The 20358-nt window shown below is 36.1% G+C and overlaps 1 protein-coding gene across 3 annotated transcripts in view; it reads left to right on the top strand.

Annotated features, from left to right (window-relative positions):
- The window catches only part of PRSS12 (serine protease 12), a 69662-nt gene that overhangs the window by 37733 nt on the left and 11571 nt on the right, over nucleotides 1-20358 (top strand). For all 3 annotated transcript variants that reach the window (XM_025874094.2, XM_073892180.1, XM_073892181.1), the window contains exons 7-11: nucleotides 573-769; nucleotides 5734-5875; nucleotides 12191-12396; nucleotides 15251-15329; nucleotides 16019-16141. In XM_025874094.2, the coding sequence (XP_025729879.2) occupies nucleotides 573-769; nucleotides 5734-5875; nucleotides 12191-12396; nucleotides 15251-15329; nucleotides 16019-16141 (747 nt within the window). The remainder of the gene's footprint in view (nucleotides 1-572; nucleotides 770-5733; nucleotides 5876-12190; nucleotides 12397-15250; nucleotides 15330-16018; nucleotides 16142-20358) is intronic.

Here is a 20358-nt window from a genome sequence, read left to right as displayed (position 1 = left end):
GGCTCTTGAGAGGCCGGTACAAGACAACTGTTCTAATTTTATGGTTCGTGGTGTTATTTCCATTATCAGGAATTCTCTCTGGTTGGTGAGTTAAATTGTAGCCAAAACGCAAGAATGAATGGGGAAAAAGAATTAATTATCCCTTAGGTACCTGTTGAATCAATCGAAAATTGTTAAGATGATCGAAATGTGTGATGGGGTAAACACAGCTCTTAGAACTGTGTCCTTCAGAGTTTTATTTATATTTTTTAGATTTATTTATTTGAAAGAGAGAAAGAGAGAACGAGCAGGGGGAGGGGCAGAGGGAGAGGGAGAAGCAAGCTTCCCGCTGAGCAGGGAGCTCAATGCAGGGCTGGATCCCAGGACCCTGAGATCATGACCTGAGTCTAAGGCAGACGCTTAACCCACTGAGCCACCCAGGCGCCCTGGGACTGTGTCCTTCAGATAAGAGAAAGAAGAAACACTTATCCTCTGGAGTCATGATGTTTAATTAGGTTGTTTGTTTTATGATTTGTGGTTCCTTGGAACAAGAGACAGCAGTTCTATGCATGATGTTCATTTTATTGCCACAGATACGGCAAACAATCCCCTGCAAACCACTTTGAAGAAAGCACAGGGCCCATATGGTTGGATGACGTCAGCTGCTCGGGAAAGGAATCCAGTTTCGTTCAGTGCTCCCGGAGGCAGTGGGGAAGGCATGACTGCAGCCATCGGGAAGATGTTGGTATCACCTGCTACCCTGGTGGCAACGGATACAGACTATCTCTGGGTGAGGATTGGAGTATCCATAATTCAGTAGCCACTGCACCTCTATCCACTGGTCTGGAATGGGAAGCATTTCTTAGCCTTAGCTTTTTTTTTTAGTTAATTTTCTATAATGCTCTAAATAAACTTTTCAGTCTTTCCACCAATGTTATAAAATTTGTCTTCCTCAAGTTATTGTTCTTTACCTAGAAGCCTAAGTTTCTCACTAAAAATCTTTATAATCACATGTATCTGAAAGGTGGAATAAAGACGCTACAGTGTCCATTCCTCCCCTCGTTGGTCACCTGTTCTGATTCTCATTCACCTTGAATTCTAATGACCAGTTTGGGACAGGATTTTCACAAATTGCAACAAAACAATAGCTCTCTCTCTCCTATCCCCCATCATTTATTTCTTCTTTAGTCCCGAGGCCTTGTCAGTCATTGGTCACCAGCCTTTATTGCTCTGTACTAAGCTAGATCTTTCAGGTTTCTCAGTGGGTTCCTAAAAGGATTTATTGGAGTAAATAACCCATTCGTCTTTCTAAGATACCCTGTTACTCTAGAAACCCATCTGTGTCCTTTACTATTCCCCCATTCCAAATTTCGTTAAGATTAGTAGTCAGATAAAAGGTAACTAGCTCATCTAACAGTCTGGAAATATTTGTGGGTAAAGGTCCTTTTGTGAGCAGAGAGCAACTACATGTCCTTGACCGACTTAACATCTGACTGTTGTTAACATCTTACATCTTTTGAGGATGGCAGAATAATTATGAAGGAAAAATATAGAGGGAGATATTAAAAAGACTTGCCAAGACTACCACAGCTCCATTATATATCTAAACACATAGTTTTTTTGGTGAATAGATGTTAAAATAATCACAAGTGGTCTTTACTTTGCACCCTCAGAGTTGTATCAACCCCTTTTGTATCATCCTGTTTTGAGACTGTGAAGCTTTGATCTTCACATTATAAAATAACAAAACTTGTTGAATCCCACAGTATTAACTGTATTGTATACTTAAATTGATTCCTCATTGTACTCTAACCTGTGAGATCATGGTGACTCACTGCACTAATCTAGCATTGTACCAAGTAGAAATACAACATTTTACTCCACTCCTTACAGGTCATACTTTCAATTTTGCTTTTCATTTGTCCTCCTTTTTTGTTCCTTTCTTCTTCTGGGGAATTTCTGATCCTCCCAGGATTATGTGATGAGTGACTGTATGTGGCTGGGGGAGATAGAACCTGTTTGCTAGACATGACCCTTGGCCCCAGATAGCAGGTGTTTGGATCATAAAGTGATCTGCTCAGGCACACTGCATCAGTACTCCGGGTGATGATCAGTACTCTAAATACCATACAAAATATTATAATCGGAGTTCTCTGAAGGCCTGTGTGGTTAAATGTATGCATACGGTCAGGCAACTAATTTTTCCAGTTCCCCTGCAAATCTTTAATTCTAGGATTCTAGATAATATATTTTAAAAATTTAAAAAGCTGAGGATGATAATTATTAATAAAACGTGATCGTTATTATAAGTGTCTTTGGTCCTAATTTCAGTAATACGTCTATTAACTATTCATTTGTCCGAAGAACGTTATGTCTGAGCCAGATATACTTTTGGAATAGAATCATATTACCACTGATTCATCCAAAGAGATTGTTACTTTCCCACTTATCAAAAAGTGGGATTTTTAAAACAGTGCATATTTAAAGTGCATATTTAAAACAGAAGCTTAGAGAAGGAAATCATGGAATAGTAATATAAAAAACAGCATTTTAAAAACAATTGATTTTTTACTTCTTTGGCACTGTAGTAATGAGCTATTGGACTATTACTGTTTTCAAGTATTTGAAAGGTAACTTGTGGACCTTAACTTTAGATGTGAATTGAAGTCCTCAAAATTAATAATTGTTCAATAGACACTTTTTATATTTGGGTGTGTGGTAAATGGAATGCTCAAAAACAATATTCTAATTCAATAAAAGTAATTCTAGTAAGAATGCAGTTAATACCTATGTGAATTGGGGGAAATTTGTGGGATGGTAAGTGTGTGGATTTCACATTTTAATATTGCACTAATTGCTTTTTTTTATCTCTACACCCAACATGGGGCTCGAACTCATGACCCCCAGATCAAGAGTTGCACGCTCTTCCGAATGAGCCAGCCAGGCGCCCCAATATTGCACCAATTCTAAATTTCAGAGTATTAAATCCTAGAGAGATTTCATTCGCAGGGAGATGGTCTTTTACCCAATTTTACAGTATAAAATTTTGACTTTACCTTAAGCTAAATTTTATCTTCTAGAAAAATATTATTTTCTAGAATAATGTATTAAATCAATGTTACAGGAAAATTAAAATAACACTCTATTGGAGGTCCAAGTTTGAAATATATAATTAAATTATATATAATTTAAGATACTATATACTCATAGTACTATTTAGTTTTCCCAAGCATTTTATATTTAAGATTTTAGAAATAAAACATGTATATTATTGCTACCATAACAAAAAGAACTTAAACAGTAAGGTGGTGTTAATAGAATATCATCCTATATTGTCATCCAATTTTCCCTTCAAGCATTGAAAATCCAACGATTTTGTAAAATGAAGGGCTAAAACTAGGTTTAGAAATACTGCATGCATTATTTATACAAAGCATGCAACTGAGGCTTTAAAAACACTTTATCATTTTTATTTTTATGGTATATGAAAAACTGCCCATAAAATGCCTAGAATGGAATGTGGAGCTCTCATTCCATGTGCTCATGTTTTCTTAATTTTGGACCAAACATCCAAAAACGTAAAAATTAAGAACTTTAAGAAAAGAATTTCACCTTTTTTTGGGTTTTTAAGTTTGAGAATCACTTTTCTACATTATTCCTTTTAAAAAAAACTCCAAACTTTCAGATACATTAATAAGAAATGTAAAGCTTCAAGTATACTGTGTTTTGTGCCATGGCTAAAACCCCAAGTTTTTTAGCTAATGTAAGCAGTGCATAGAGTAGGCACTCCATAAACATCTGTTGATTTTGACTTTGCTTTATTGATTCTACTATGATGCCTGCCCCACAAAGTCAGTATGACAGGGACAGAAATTAAAGAGCAAACAACTTGGGGGATAACAGAGAAGGATGGAAAAGTATAAAAATAGATCAGAAGAATCAAAGTAGGACATGCCCATGTTGCCAGTAGTATTTTCTGTCAGTAAACAAATGCCAATCTAGTAATTTCATATTTTGGTTTAAGCAGAAATGATATTTTGTTCTTTAGCTGCTTATTTCACCTCCTGAGTTTGGCTGATTTCAGCTTGCTTCATGGGCTTCCCTAAATCCTCATCAGTAAATCTCAGGGGCCCTGAAGCTGGAGACCCTTCTAGTAACTACGTAATCTGAAGGGTATTAGTTTTTGCTTAGGCTGCTGTAACAAAGCACCACACAGTGGATGGCTTAACAACAGGTATATGTTGTCTTACATTTCTGGAGTCCAAAACCAAGGAGCCATCAGGTTTGGTTCCTTCTGAGGGCTGCGAGGGAAGGGTCTGTTCTAGGCCTCTCTCCTTGTCTTATTTATTTATTTTTTTAAAGATTTTATTTATTCATTTGACAGAGACACGGCGAGAGAGGGAACACAAGCAGGGGGAGTGGGAGAGGGAGAAGCAGGCTTCCCGCGGAGCAGGGAGCCCGACATGGGGCTCCATCCTAGGACCCTGAGATCATGACCTGAGCCGAAGGCAGATGCTTAACGACTGAGCCACCCAGGCGCCCCTCTCCTTGTCTTATAGATGGCCGGCTTCTCCCTGTGCCTCTTCACATAGTCTTCCCTCTGTGTATCTCAGTGTCCAAATTGTCCCTTTTTATAGGGACATCAGTCATAGTAGATTAGGGCCTACCCTAATGACCTCACAGTTCAAACCAGGACAGTGTGCAGGGTGCAGTGAGTGCTTTCAGTTAAATAGTACCATATTTATTGGTGTTGATAGAGATATGTGAAATTCTACAAATGACTTCATTTGCATAACTTAGATAAACCTCAATTTGAAAGAGATCAGTTTCTCAACTTTTTAAAAAAAATGACATTTTAAAAAATTTTTATTATTTTTATTTTTTAGCTTCAGCATTTAAAAAAATTGAGGTATAATGAACATATAACATAATATTAGTTTCAGGTGTACAACATGATTCGATACTTGTATACATTGTGAAATGATCACCACAATAAGTGTGATTAACACCCATCACCTTACATAAATTTACATAGAAAAAATTTTTTCTTGTGTTGAGAACTTTTAAGATCTACTCTCAGCAACTTTTAGATATGAAATATAGTATTATTAACTATATTCACCATACTGTACATAGCATCTCTTTGTAATCTTAGTAATTTTTATGCCTTAAGCCCTTCTTTTGGAGTAAATAGGAAGGCTGAAATGTAAATTGTCCATGTTAGCTGCCTTCCTTTCTTTTCTTTCCCCTACACATTCAAGTTACCCATGAATGCCAAGCGTGTATATATATATATTTATGTCTTCCTAAAAATCTCAGCTTTGGAGTATAAATTTCTAGCTATGTTCAAGGATAAATGAGCAGATGTGAAACAAAAACAACTCTAAGGAAATATCTTTTACTATTTGGAAGTTAATGGTAATAAGACCATTCACAATTTTGCAGTGCTAATCATTCATTCATCATTCATTCATTCATTCATCAAACAGCTACTGCATGTCCTCTGTATGTGAGGCACTGTTCCAAGTGCTGGGAATTCATAGTTGAGCAAGTGAGTACTCTGATCCCAAGGCTTCAAAAGATATCGCAAAAGTGGATACAGTTTTTTATTAATACCTCTTCTCTCTCACGCTCTCGTATTACCCAGCTGATTTTATAGTTGATACAAAAATGAATTGTATTTTATAAAGTCTCTCATACTTTAACATCAGTTTTCTGTTTTGGCTTTTCTAATACTTTCGAATCATGACTTAGGTTTTCCTATCAGACTGATGGATGGAGAAAATAAGAAGGAAGGACGAGTGGAAGTGTTCATCAATGGCCAGTGGGGAACCATTTGTGATGATGGCTGGACTGATAAGGATGCAGCTGTGATCTGTCGTCAGCTTGGCTACAAGTAAGAAAAACCGAATTATTTGGGATGGTTACTTGATGAGCATTTCTGACTTTTTAGGTTTGTTCTAATGAATTATTTCTTACCTAAAAATAATTTCTATTAATCAATTGGAAATATTGGCAGCATGCTGACTTGATTCCAAATTATTAAGAAATACTAAGGAGAGTCTACTTAAATTTTTCTATTTTCCCAAAAGCAATATACACTGTTAGATAAGAAATATAGCTTTTGGGGCACGTGGCTGGCTCAATTGGGAAGCATGCAGCTCCTGATCTCAGGGTCCCCAATTCAAGCCCCATGTTGGGGCCAGAAGTTACTCCAAAAAAAAAAAAAAAAAAGGAGCTTTTATTTAATAGCAAATGGTCTAATAATTCTTGACTATTCATAATACTGCTTGTATCAGGCAAAGGTGGTAACCTTTTCTCTGTGATTTAGGTTTCAACACTGTAGTCTTTTTAAGAGACTCTGGAGTTACTGAAATAGGGGTTGGTTCTCCTTATTCACAGTAGTAACACTCTCTAAAGTCGCAGTGATCACTGTATTAGCAAATACTGAGCCATTGCTTCTAGAGTTAAGATTGAACAAGGAGATGCTTTGCCTTCTTGTTTTAGCTTTCAAACTTGCAAACAGTTGAACATTTTGGTCTGTTAGTATCTTTTTTAAAAAATTTTTCGGCTTAAAAAAATATTGATGATTTCACTATTTAAAATGCCAGCGACACACAGTGCTCAAGTGCTATCCAGCATTCCTGAGTGCAAGAAGGCTGTGATGTGCTTTCTGGAGAAAATGCAGGTGGTAGATAGGCTTCACTGAGGCACGAGTTACAGTGTGGAAAAACATGGCACTAAACAGACTGGGAAAAGGACACTTGTTTCAGTTTGAGAGATGAAATAAATAAGCAGATTGTCTTCTTGTGAGACCTCAACTGGGCAATGCACATTTTTTGAGGCTTTGACATGTCTGCAAATGACTGTGAAAACACTGTGAGTATTGATTTGGCAGCTGCAAATATATGGAACATGTTACAGTTTATAGGTTATGCAATTTAAACGAATGTGCATAAATTGACGAGCTTGTAATAGTTACTAATATTGGTTTGGATTTTAAAATATATCTTTAGGGGCTTCTGGGTAGCTCAGTCGTTAAGCGTCTGCCTTCGGCTCAGGTCATGATCTCAGGGTCCTGGGATTGAGCCCCACATCAGGCTCCCTGCTCTGCGGGAGGCCTGCTTCTCCCTCTGCTTGTGCTCTCTCTGACAAATAAATAAATAAAATCTTTAAAAAAAGTCTCTTAATAAGTAAATCAGTAATTTAATGTTATAACAAATTGGATAATCATCTTCTAGTGCACAATCTGTTAATTTACCATCTAAAAATATTTACATGAGAATCATTTGGATATTTGTTCAATCTAAACATATTTAAATGTTTTTATAATTTCCCACTAGGGGAAATGGATTTCATATAAGAACATATATATAATTGTAAACAAGTATGTGACTAGAGTAGATGTTTTTCCCTAGGTCTACTTTGAATTGTTAAAAATCTTTAATAAGGCATTTGTTTGTAGAAACCAATCCAGAAAACTTTTAAGCTATCAACAGGTTTGGGTCTTATTAATAGGAGTTCCAGAGGTCTGTCCCCCAGTCAGCTATATTATATGTGAGGCTTCATCCTTGGAAATACGGAGAATCAAAGTATCATTAGAAAGCATTTCCACAGTCGGAGAAACAAAAATGAAGTAATAAAAACCAGGAAACATGAATGGTAACTAATGTAGATATGCTTAGAGTAAACAGAAAGTAAAAGGCATTATTTAACTATGTATTACATGTTACATAATATCTGACAAAGTCAAGCATAGGAGCATATTATTTTTAGAGGGTTGAGAGAGAATGTGTTGCTATCAGTTACACTTGTTAAGATAGACTAAATAACTGTGATGGAAATTCCCTTCTATTTGAACTTTGTTTGAATCCATTAGCATATGTTTTCAGGATGACATTGTTCTTGAACTGCATATTTATTGTAGTATCCCTTAAAAGAATCTGCAAAACAGTGTGTTCCTACTGAGTTATTAGAGACCTAAAATTAAGTATATCTAGTTTTTATCTTATAATTAAATTGATGCAAAGGATTTAATTTCTGGCATATTTGTGTATGACATTTAAAAATAGAACAGTTATATCACTCTTAATTATAATCCAAAGGAATATCAGTACCATAGTGGCTTGATGCTCTCTGTCATCTATTTAAAAAATACAGGAGAGGCGCCTGGGTGGCTCAGTCGTTAGGCGTCTGCCTTCGGCTCGGGTCATGATCCCAGGGTCCTGGGATGGAGCCCTATATCAGGATCCCTGCTCCGCGGGAAGCCTGCTTCTCCCTCTCCCACTCCCCCTGCTTGTGTTCCCTCTTTTGCTGTGTCTCTCTCTGTCAAATAAATAAATAAAATCTTAAAAAAAAAATACAGGAATGAGCTCTTCTTTGACCTTCAGAAATTTTATACAGTTCCTTTTTCTCCTTGAAATTGTATTTAAAATTTTCCTTCTTCACAGAATCCTAATGTTATTATGCTTTAAAAAAATGTGTGTATATGGGTATATACATATATATAAAGAGTACTGTGAATTACTTTTAGCTAATAAATTTGGAAATCTAGATGAAATGGACAGTTATCTGGGAAACCACATTTTCAACAAAAATAAAATTATGAAAATTGATAGAAAACCTTTCAAAAAGATTAATGATCATGGAAGAAATGACTGATTTTTTTGCTCAAGAGTTTTGACCAATCTTCAATTCAGATAAGTCCCAAGTTATATAAATTGTTGCAGAGTGAGAAAAAGATGAAAATCTTTTCATTCATTTAATGAGGCTAATATAAATTGATTTCAAGACTAGACAGTCTAAGTACACACACACACACACACACACACAAAACTATACCCCGTCTAATGAAGCTACATACAAAAATTTAAATAAAATATTAGCAAATTTAATTGAATGGTGTATTTAAGCAAATTTAAACAAATGGAAGTCTATTGCAAGAATAAAAGAATGGTTCATAGTGAGGTATTCAATTAATGTATTCCCATGTGTCATCTATAAATGAAAATAAATATCAGTTAGTAATGGTGTAAAGTTATATTTTAAAAATCATCATTCCTTCCTTATATCTATTAGGAAGCTTGGAATACCTTAGCTTTATATCACAGTCATCAAACAGGAACAAAACAAGAGTGCCTGCTATTACTGCATTGACTCAGTACTGTCTGAAGATCCCACTATCATTAGGCATTGAGCTATCAGTATTGCAATTGAAGTCAGAATTGTTACATGGATAATAAGATATTCCACCTCAATAACACAAGAGAATCAATGGGAAAGACAATAGAACTAGTGTTGATTAATGTAGTCACGTAAATATAAATATGTTTAAAAGGTGATAGCTCCTATACTACATAAAAAAGAAAAAGAAAAAAATATCATTTAGATGGTACGAAAACAAACAAACAAACCAAAGAAATGACTAGGAATAATCACAAGAATTGAGACCTATGTGAAAAAAAGTAAATCTTTACTAAAAGTAGAAGAGCTAATAAATAAAACACCACAGTGCTGAATGGGAAGACAAAATAGAAATTAATCTATCCATTAAATGCTGGCATCATAAAAATCTTTTATTTTTCTTGGTGTATTTGCGGGGGTGGGGAGAGAGACTTGATTTTCTGGGTTCATCTGAAATCACATCCGTGTGGTATTGACACAGGAACAGGCAAGAAGTCAATGACACTAATTGCACCAGTGGTCAGCAACCTCGGTTGTACAATTAAAATAACGCTGATAGTTAAAAAAAATATATCACCCATGCCCAGCCCCATTCCTGTGGATTCTACTTTAATTAATGTTAGGTGGGTTCAGGTTTTGCTATATTTTAAAAGCTTCCAAAGGTTTTTAAATGTGTTGCCAAGGTTGGGAACCAAGAAATGGCTTATGTACATGTAATTATGATAAATAATTAAATTAAAAAGCCTTTCAAATCAATAGGAAAGGTTATTAGGACAATGAACTTAGGGACAAAAATCAAGCTAGATCCTTTACTAACACTAAACAAAAAATTCCAGACAGAAAAATGATACACAAAATAAAACAAAAAACTCTGTTCTTTAAATAATCACATTTTAATTATATGTGTATTTGCTTTCCAAAGACTTGCCTTGTATTTGGCAATATATAGCCAGAACCTAAAAAAAATGTTTATACCTGCTGAACAAAAATTCTGCTTCTGGAAAGAAATCTAAGCTATCCACAAAGACTTGTATTTAAGTGTATATCTATAATTGTAAAAAGTCTTGAATTTTAAAAGTAAATGCGCAGCAGTAGGGAACAAAACGCTAATTTTTCTATGTTACAGTTTTTCTTTTAAGGAGATTTTATTTTGAGAGCAAGCGAGTGAGCACGCGAGTGTGTGTGTGTGGGGCGGTGGGGGCTGGTGCAGAGGCAGAGGGAGAGAGAATCCCAAGCAGACTCCGTGCTGAGTGCAGAGCCTGAGGCGGGGCTCGATCTCAGGACCCTGAGATCGTGAGCTGAAGTCAAGAGTCAGGCACTTACTGGACTGAGCCACCCAGGAACCCCTATGTTAAAGTTTGTTGCAGAACCTCCTGAATAGGAATCATGTAGGGCTTATTAAAAAAATAGATTGCTAAGTCCCGCTGGTGACATACTCAACTCAGAATCAACCCAAGTGGCCTTTTAAGTACTCTGAAATTTGAGATCCACTAATGTGTATAAAGAATTTTTTTTAACCAGTAAAAATTATAGTTAGTATTTTCCCCATAAATATGTACAGGAAGGGAATACGCCCAAATGCTAGCAGTGTGTTGTTGAGTATAAAAAAGTATTTTTATACTTTTATTTTGTAAATTTGATACAATAAGCATTTATTACTTCTATAAATAATAAATAGGTTTCATATTAAAAAAGATTTACTCTGAGAGTACCGTTAAGAGTCATCTGTTTGGGCACAGGGGTCTTCCATGACTATAAAAATTTATAATGGGTTACATCTTATTTTTATTTGCAATTTATTTCAGAATAGCAGTTACTAGTTAGCTGTACCAGTTTTGAAGTAAATGAGCTGCCAACCATAAGCATGTGAGGCCAGGTCTCATTACTGAAGGGGGTCATTCAAATGAATTTCTCAGAGAATTCATATCAATAAATGACTTTGCTAGAGTTCCTGCATAAGTGTAAGGAAAGTATAATAACTTTATCTTAGTTAAGTAGAATATATTTTGATGTGAGAAATCTGGTCCAAATTGTCATTTTTAATGAATCAGTTTCTTTTAATTTGAATCCTGTCTTTTGCCTGTTTTTCTCTTGGGTTGTTATGTTTTTTTAAAAAAAAATTTAATGAATTTTGAGATTTTTTTTCTATGATAATCCCCTCTATTGGATGTATTCACCAACAAATATATTTATAAGTATGTATTACAAATACATGCATCAACCTTTTATCTTTTACCTTTCCTTAGGGTGGTTTTTTAGTGAAGTAGTGTTCTTAATTCTTATTGAGTTTATCAGTCCTTTAATTTCAAAGTATATCATCTATGTCTTGTTAAATAAGTCTTTCCCTAACTTGAGGTTATAAGGATAATTTCCCTATAATTCAGAATTTAAAACTTTGCCATTTATCAGGAATTGAGTTTTGAATAGGACCATTAGTTTGAAATACTTCATTAAAAAAGCTTTTGTATTTGGATATTTAAAAAGAAGTACTGTGTAATTAAAAACAAACAACAACAAAACATTAACATAAAATAAGTCTTCCTTCTATTTGTGATCCCAGGTTTTGTCTTTCTTTCTTAAAAATTAGACTTTTTTTACTTCTAACGTAGGCTTTGAAATTTTTAGCTCCCTAGGCTATTACTTAACCTCATAATTTTCTTGGCAGTTTTAACCAACTTTAAAAGAGTGTTATGCTCTATACACTTTGAGATGATTTTTTTCCTGCTTAAACTAGAGTTTCAGACTATCATGAATTTTTGACATGCCATTAAATATAACTTTCTCAGCAGAAGCTAAATGAGAGGCAAACTAACTGATGCAATAAGGAAGCTCTGGGGTAGGAAGGCAGAGAAGGTATAGTTATTACCCCTTTTAAGCTTTTTTTCTGACAGAGTCATGAAGTAAGTATTTTTTAGCACATATAGATGCAAATTTTAATATTTAAGAGTTAATCGAATGAGACTGTTGTGATGTATTCAAATGTATGATCATCTGGTTCTCCACATCCTCAAGAATGCTCTGTTCCCAGGGGCTCTGCCAGAGCAAGAACCATGGCTTATTTTGGGGAAGGAAAAGGACCCATCCACGTGGACAATGTGAAGTGCACAGGAAACGAGAGGTCCCTGGCTGACTGCATCAAACAAGATATTGGGAGACATAACTGCCGCCACAGCGAAGATGCAGGAGTCATTTGTGATTATTTTAGCAAGAAGGCAACAGGTAACAGTAACAAAGGTAAGTCATCTGCTAGGGCCTATACAAGTCAAAGAGTAATTTTCCCTTCATTAGTATAAGCAGTACTTTGATGACAAAAATCTCCTTCCATTAGACTCTATATAATCTGCGTTTGTGTTTAGAGGCAGTGATTCCTGACAAACTTGACTGGATGGGGCTTACATGGGCAGCAGAGTTCAGGGGCAGGAGTGGATTTATAGGATTTGGCATCATGCCCTTTTGACATTCTCAGCCGTTTCTGTACCATTCTTTCTCTGGATGTAATAAAACTGTCAAACTTGTTGGTATCCTTGAAGACTTAGAATTGACATTTACCTCATAAAAAGAAAAAAAATGAATTTTTTTAAGGGGGGGAGGGCGGGGAGAGGCAGAGGGAGAGAGAGAATCTCAAGCAGGCTCCATGCTCAGTGTGGAGACCAGTGTCGGGCTCGATCCTAACCACCCTGAGATCATGACCTGAACTGAAATCAAGAGTGAGGGGCTTAACTGACTGCGCCACCCAGGCGCTCCCCAAGAAATGAAAATGTAAAGATGAATCACAGAAAGGAACTTCCACTCTTAATAATATTTTAAACAACCAGGATAAATTTAAAAGTAATTGCAAAAAGAAAATTATCTTTTGTAGAGTTTATTTTCTGAAATTTAAAAACATTAAGGAAAATGAGAAATAATCTTCTAGTATAATACAGTAATAGATGTTTTATACTTAGAAAGGTCCTTGAAACCTGAGAGTAACTTTTATGAAACAACTACTGTTTTAAGTGAATAAAAAAGTAGCTATTTTATAGAAAACTATGGTTACATTTTATGAAAAGAAAAATCACCTCTTTATGTGTGTTGAAAGTTCATAGTTTTGATGCACTGGACTTTCTGAAAATTAGGTGTCTATATTTGAGCATTCTCATTTGCTAACATCTTTTAGTTGCTAAAGACAATGCAAAAATAAATTGGATGCTGTTAATATGATTCTTCACTGAGGAGCTTCTCAGCTTATCAAATCATATTATATATTTAATATTAAATAGTATAGTTATAACTTAACTTATTAAATTCCCTTCAATAATTTAAACTACAGTTAAAAATTGAATATATAATTCTTTGTATTAGGTCAAATTTCTGAAGCAGTAGAAAAACATAAAAATTCAATAATTATACAATGTTTTTACTATGTTCCTAGGTAAATCTACTTTAAAGTATGAAATACTGTATTTATTTCATTATTTATACATTTATTTTTATAAATTCCTGGAGTTGTAGCAACACTTACTTGATACCTTTCCATGGTTCCGATGCTACCATACCTCAAATAAAAGGATTTTGTCTTAGACCAGCTGGATTACTGAATCTGGCTTATTAACCTATTGATTTTGTTTTGAGGTTCAAGACCTAGTGACTTCTTTTTGTTTTTCTTTTTTTAAAAGATTTTATTTATATATTTTAGAGAGAGAGCACAAGTGGGGGAGGGAGAGGGACAAGCAGACTTTGCGCTGAGTGCGGAGCCCAATTCTGGTCTCCATCTCATGACTGCGGTCATGACCTGAGCCAAAATCAAGAGTCCCCCGCTTAACAAATGTAAGTTTGTTAAGAATGCACCTCCCTAGTGACTTCTATAAAGGGATTCAAACTCAAGCCATTGGTTATTGGTCATTTGATGGGATCCTTTTATAAATGAACTTCATTTTGCTTTCTAATTTTTTTTTTTTTGGAACAGTGGATTTTAAGCTTTAAATAGATTTTACATTTTTGCAACCTGGTGCCTTGCCTCAGGATGATGTAAACTTTCAGTTTTGCTTGCTCAATATTAATTGCATCATTCTTTATTTTGGTGTTATATATATTGACCTGACTCAGAGCATTATTTGAAACTTATGTTTTTCTAATATCTTACAATTTGCTGTGTCATCTAGAGGACTCATATCCTAAGAGATGAGAATTAAATTTAGACAGCATGCCTCTGAGATCATTTGGCAAATTAATGATCTTGGTATACACATTGTTGAACCTCTTTCTCTCTGAAGAAATAACTAGTACTGATTCCCTATTGAGCTCCCTTCTACCTGAATATAATGGGAGAATATTAGTGTTGACTAGATTTTCGTGGTCTTGGTGCAATTCCCAGCCTTCTCTTCTTACACAGATAGAAAAACAGTATCTATCAATACTTTATAACATATACTTAACCAAGGAACCAACATGCTCCTATAGACATCCTCCTCCTTTCTAAAATTATTTTTGAAATAGTCATACTTTTACTTTCTCTTGTACACCACTTTTTCATATAATTTAATTCTTTTTTTATGCTCTTGATCGAGTCTGTTATCTTGGGAAGTTTGACTGTATTCCCTTAAATGCCTCTTAGACTGCTTAGTAAACCCTTTCCATAAATTAATATGGTATATGAGTAAATATAAATGTGAATTTAGATTAGAATCCTATTCTGGGACTATGCTTTGCTCCTTTAAGTTACATTTTTGTAGACATGGCTTGGCAATGTTGTGTATGAAAAGCAAGTAATTTAGACCAGTATCGCCTTTGCAGTTCTCTTGCTTTAACATTCCTGGACTCCAAAACAGCCTCTGAAATCAGCAGAGGAGGAGATGTAGGTACATATAGGATGATGTACTGGGCAGGGTCCAAGTTGAGTATGGGAAACTTCCTCAAGTTCCTGATCTGCTTGTGAATTCTTGGTTAATTGAGAAGACTTTTAATTTTTATTATAAGAAAAAGTATCCTATAATTTGAGGAGAGAAACATTTTGGAATAGAGAACTAAGCAGCAGGAGAATGTGTCACATATGTCTTTACCCCCCTATGAGCAATATGGTAGTCTGATTAATAACCTCTGTCCGCTTCAGAATCCCTCTCGTCTGCTTGTGGCTTGAGATTACTGCACCGTCGGCAGAAGCGGATCATTGGTGGGAAAAATTCTTTAAGGTAAAGGGTCCTTCAGAGGAGATTTTCCATATTACAGAATTACTTATATACATACAGTGTTACAAATTGGGGTTTTTCTACTATTATGTAAGGGATTTATTTTACTTATTTAATTTTCTAAATTAAATACAGATTACACGGAAGATTTCACATTATTAAATTTAAAATGTTCCTAGATTGCTGCCTTCTGATTTATAAGATAGATACGTTGCTGAAAAGTTATGTGGCAGGAACTAATTTAACAGGAGGTCTGAAAAAATGTATATAACTACAAAATTCATTTAATTTAGAATATATTTGTTTTAGACTAGACTCTTAATATAATTTTTTTTATTTGTTGCATTTACTCATGGAAAATCAGCACTTTATTAAATACTTCTTTAGGCTGCCTAGGTGAGGTAGTGGGGAGAGAAAATATGCTTCAAACAATGAAGTATAAAGACTCTACTTGATTCCATGGATGTCAGAGATAGGTGGGACGCGTACCAATACCTATGAGCAGATCTTCAATGTGACCTGCTCGGAGTTCGAGGAGCACCATTTTCAAAGTAGGAAGGGATTTTTACATCCGAGGGTCCCTTTTATATTGCTTTTCTCCCACCTGCAAGCCTTCCAAGTCATTGTTTTAATGGATGCTTTTCTTTGCTTTTTCTACCTTATATGGACTTAAGTGCTTACTTTCTTCTTAGGGGTGGTTGGCCTTGGCAAGTGTCCCTCCGGCTAAAGTCATCCCATGGAGATGGCAGGCTCCTTTGTGGGGCCACGCTCCTGAGTAGCTGCTGGGTCCTTACAGCAGCACACTGCTTCAAGAGGTACGTGTCCACCTTTCCAGACGAATCAATTGGGCTCTTACTTGCCAGTTCTTCCGATCCCTTCCTTCTCTGTAGCATACTGGAAACTTGGGGTGACAGAGCCAGGCTACCAGTCTTCCTTATGTATGCCAAGGGCATGGTGGAAGTGGGGGAGGTAACAGAAGGAGCAAAGAGAGCCCTCAGGAAGCTACTGCGTTATTAAAGCAAACTCTAGGGAGCAGAGAAGATGTGTTTGGGGAGGGGAGGCAGCTATATTAGTGCTTCCCTCAAGAACATATCTGAAGAGGGGCGCCTGGGTGGCTCAGTCCATTAAGTGTCTGCCTTTGGCTCAGGTCATGATCTCAGGGTCCTGGGATTGAGCCCTGCATTGGGCTGTCTGCTCAGCGGAGCAGGGATCATGTTTCTCCTTCTCCCCTTGCTTGTGCTCTCTCTGTGTCAAATAAATAAATAAAATCTTTTTTTTTTTAAAAAGAACATATCTTGAGGGTGAAATCATATCCCAGTAGACCTAGAAGAGACCTCAGATTATCTAGTTATAAACACTAAGAATAGGGAGTGCAATTTTTATTGTTTTTGATTTTTTGGGTCTTCTTGGTGTTTTGTGCCTTTTGTGCATTTTAAATTTCTCTGTTTGCACCTTCTAGAAAGTCAGGTTGCATCCTGATTATTTCCTCATGTCCCATCTTATCAGTCCGATCGAAGTCTTCCCAGTTCAGAGGGGAGTCCACACAGAGAAAATCAGTGTGCCACAGTCACACTGCTCATGGGAGCAGTGCCTGCACTAGAACCTGGATCTCCTTTCGTCTTATCCTGTGCTCTTTTGTGGGCCTGGCTCATGGCCATTTCCTCAGCATGAACTTTGGTATTTTAAAATGTATACCAATCCTTGGCAAAATACTGATAATTAATGAAGCAAGGTGATGAGTACAGGAGTCTCACTATATTATATACTTGAAAATGGTCATAATAAAAAGTCTTATGTAAAATGTGTAACATGTCACTGAGAAATTCTAACAAGCAAAAATTTGTTTTATATTTTTCCTTATGTGATATCATAAGGCTTCACTGTATATTTGTAATTTATCCATATAGATTTTGTTCACTTTAACCACCATGTGAATCTTAACTCCTATTGAAAGAGTACACCACAGCTTATTTATTCCCCTACTAATGGAGAGTTAGGTGGTTTCCATTCTCTGACTATGAAAAAACAATGCGGTAGTACATATCCATTCTATGTCTCATTGGCTACATATATGTGGGAGCATTTAGCTAGAGTATGGTACATTTCAATTTCACTTGGCCCTACTAATTTTCTTTCTAAAGTAATTGTATCCGTTTATATCTTGGCAAAGTGTAAGTCCCTCTTTACTCAAATCCCTACCTCAACTTGATGCTATCAATAGTCTTAATTTTTGCCAGCCTTAGACTTTTTGGATTTCTTTTTTTTTTTTTTAATTTTTTTTTTAAAGATTTATTTATTTTGAGAGAGTGAGAATGAGAGAGAGAGAGAGTACATGAGGGGGGGAGGGTTAGAGGGAGAAGTAGGCTCTTCGCTGAGCAGGGAGCCCGATGCGGAACTCGATCCCGGGACTCCAGGATCACGACCTGAGCTGAAGGCAGTCGCTTAACCGACTGAGCCACCCAGGCGCCCTTTTTTGGATTTCTTTTTAATTCCATTTCCCTGATTAGTGTCTTCCTCTTTCATGAATTCTTTGTTTATATCCTTTGCTTATTTTCTGTTGGATTGTCTTTTTGTAATTGATTTAAAAAATTTGTTCTGTGTACATAGTCTATGTTGTTATGTGTTACAAATACCTTTTCTCGATCAGGGGTATGTCCTGTCACTTGTTTAAGATCTTTTTCTTATAAAGATATTTTAATTTTAATATGTTTAGGTGTGTCAGTTTTTTAAGTTTGATAACAAAATTTTATATTTTATTTAAAAAATACTTTCCTCGCCCTACATGATGAAGAAATTATCTTAGTTTTTCTTTTTTCTTTTTTTTATTTTCTTTTATCTTAGTTTTTCACTAAGAATATTTACAATTTTGCCTGTCATGTTTAGGTTTTTAATCTGTTTACAGTTTTTTGTATGTATGGTATGAGAAAGGAACCTAACTTTATACTTTCATGGATAGTTAGTTTACCAGCTCTTTTTACTGAACATTATATTCTTTATGCAGTGATTTATCACAACTATGTTGTATGCCAAGTACAGAGTCTGAGGTGTGGGGCTCGATCCCATGACCTTGGGATCATGACCTGAGCTGAAACCAAGAGTTAGACACTTAACCACTTAACTGACTGAGCCACCCAGGCACCCCAGGGCACCATTTTTAAAGTGTGGTCTTTCTACCACAATATTAGATACATTCAGCTTGTTAAAAATCCAGATTCCTGGGCCTCTACTCCAGATCTACTGAATCTTTGGAGCCAGGCCTCAGAAGTTGGCATTTTTATCAAGCATCTCTGATGATTCTTATGAACACTAATGGTTAAGACCCACATAGGGACGCCTGGGTGGCTCAGTCGGTTATGTATCTGGCCTTCAGCTCAGGTCATGATCCCAGGGTCCTGGGATCAAGCCCCGCATCGGGCTCCCTGCTCGGTGGGGAGTCTGCTTCTCCCTCTGCCTTCCGCCCCCACTGTTTGTGCTCTCTCTCTGACAGATAAATGAATAAAATCTTTAAAAAAAAAAAAAAGACCCACTTTCCTGGTGGGTAAAATAGAGTTGCCCACAGAGTTAATCAGTCGTGGGCAGCACTGACAGAAAGGTGCAAGACAGCAGTGATGCGCCTTGCTACTCTGTGCTCAAGCTGTTGTCAGAGGCAAAACCATTGTCACTGTCAGAGAGAACTGTGCTCAGTTCCGGGTGCCGCATCATGAAAAAAATGACCTGGTACACCAGGGAAGGCAAACAGACAGGGGAGGTTCTGTGGAGTTGGATTAGATGTGTTACCTCTTGCTTCAGGTACCACAGATGTTAATGGGAGAAAAGATAATTTTCTTTTTAACATAAAGAGTTATTTTTTATTTCTTTAACACTAGGACCATTCAAAGATGGAATGGGCTGTATGTGGGAGGAAGAGTAAGTTCTGTTATGAAGTGTGTTTAAGCTCAGAGGTTGGATTCATATATTGGTAGAGGTTCTGAAGATGGATAATGTCTAATGTTGAGAGCATAGTGGTGAAACAACATGAGACATATTTGAACAATGGCAGTTATTAGTTAAGATAGTGATCTAGAGTTCTGGTAGTGGACTTACAGTAGAGAATCAGGAAAGGCCTGGAATGCCAGGATAGTGAATTTGTTTCATTCACTAAGTGGTGGGAAACCACTAAAGTTTTTTGAGCCTTGAAATGTGATCTAAGAGTTTTAGGAGATAAGTCATTTGGAGATATACAGGATAAATCTGAGGAGGTAAAGCAAAATTATTAATCCAGGGATCTCTGAATGAGCTTCAAATTATATGAAAAGTCTTTGCATACATGCTTCTGAAATGACTCAAATTGGTCCATGTTACCAAGCGATTAAGACTCACTATGGTTGGAACTAGGGGGACACTGATTACAAGGCTATTATAATAGAGACAGAAGGTAGAAAAGGAGGGAAAGAAGGTGGAGCTGCTGTGACTGAAATCAGTAGGACTTGGTACTGTGTAACAAAAGACGTGGATCTGGCGATTGAGACCAACGTCACAGTTCTCCTCCAATTTTAACTGTTTAATTTGTGGAAATTATGGAAATTATTTAGCCTTTTGGAGCCCCAGTTTTCCCACCCGTAAAATGAAGGCAGTAACATTCCATGGTGAGGAGCAAATGATATGCTAAGCATCTGAAAATATTTTATAAACTGTAAAACTGAAAACAGATATTGGCTATTATTATGTTGGGGTTCAAAAAAAAGGGAATCAGAGATTATTATTATCAAAAGTAGGAAATTCAGGATGATTTTAATCCACTGACTACCGGAGAAGAAGAAGGTAGGAAATTACAGAGAACCTAGAGAAACCTGTCTTAGAGTTTAGAGTTTGGGCAAAATAACTCTGGAGGTTCAGTTTATCCTCCTCTTAAGATACCTTGTCTTTCAGGTCTCTGTTAAAAGTTATAGACTTCAGGGTTCAAGGCTTAAAGTTTTGAAGTAGGGAAATTACCCAAAAATTCTACTTGAGGTTGAAAACTTTAATCTGAATTTTGGGTTCCCTGGAAGGTCTT

Source organism: Callorhinus ursinus, unplaced genomic scaffold (genome assembly GCF_003265705.2).
Source record: "Callorhinus ursinus isolate GAN/ISIS: 27379988/994484 unplaced genomic scaffold, GSC_fseal_2.0 scaffold4, whole genome shotgun sequence".
Classification (NCBI taxonomy): domain Eukaryota; kingdom Metazoa; phylum Chordata; class Mammalia; order Carnivora; family Otariidae; genus Callorhinus; species Callorhinus ursinus.
This window is presented reverse-complemented; position numbering and strand designations above follow the sequence as displayed.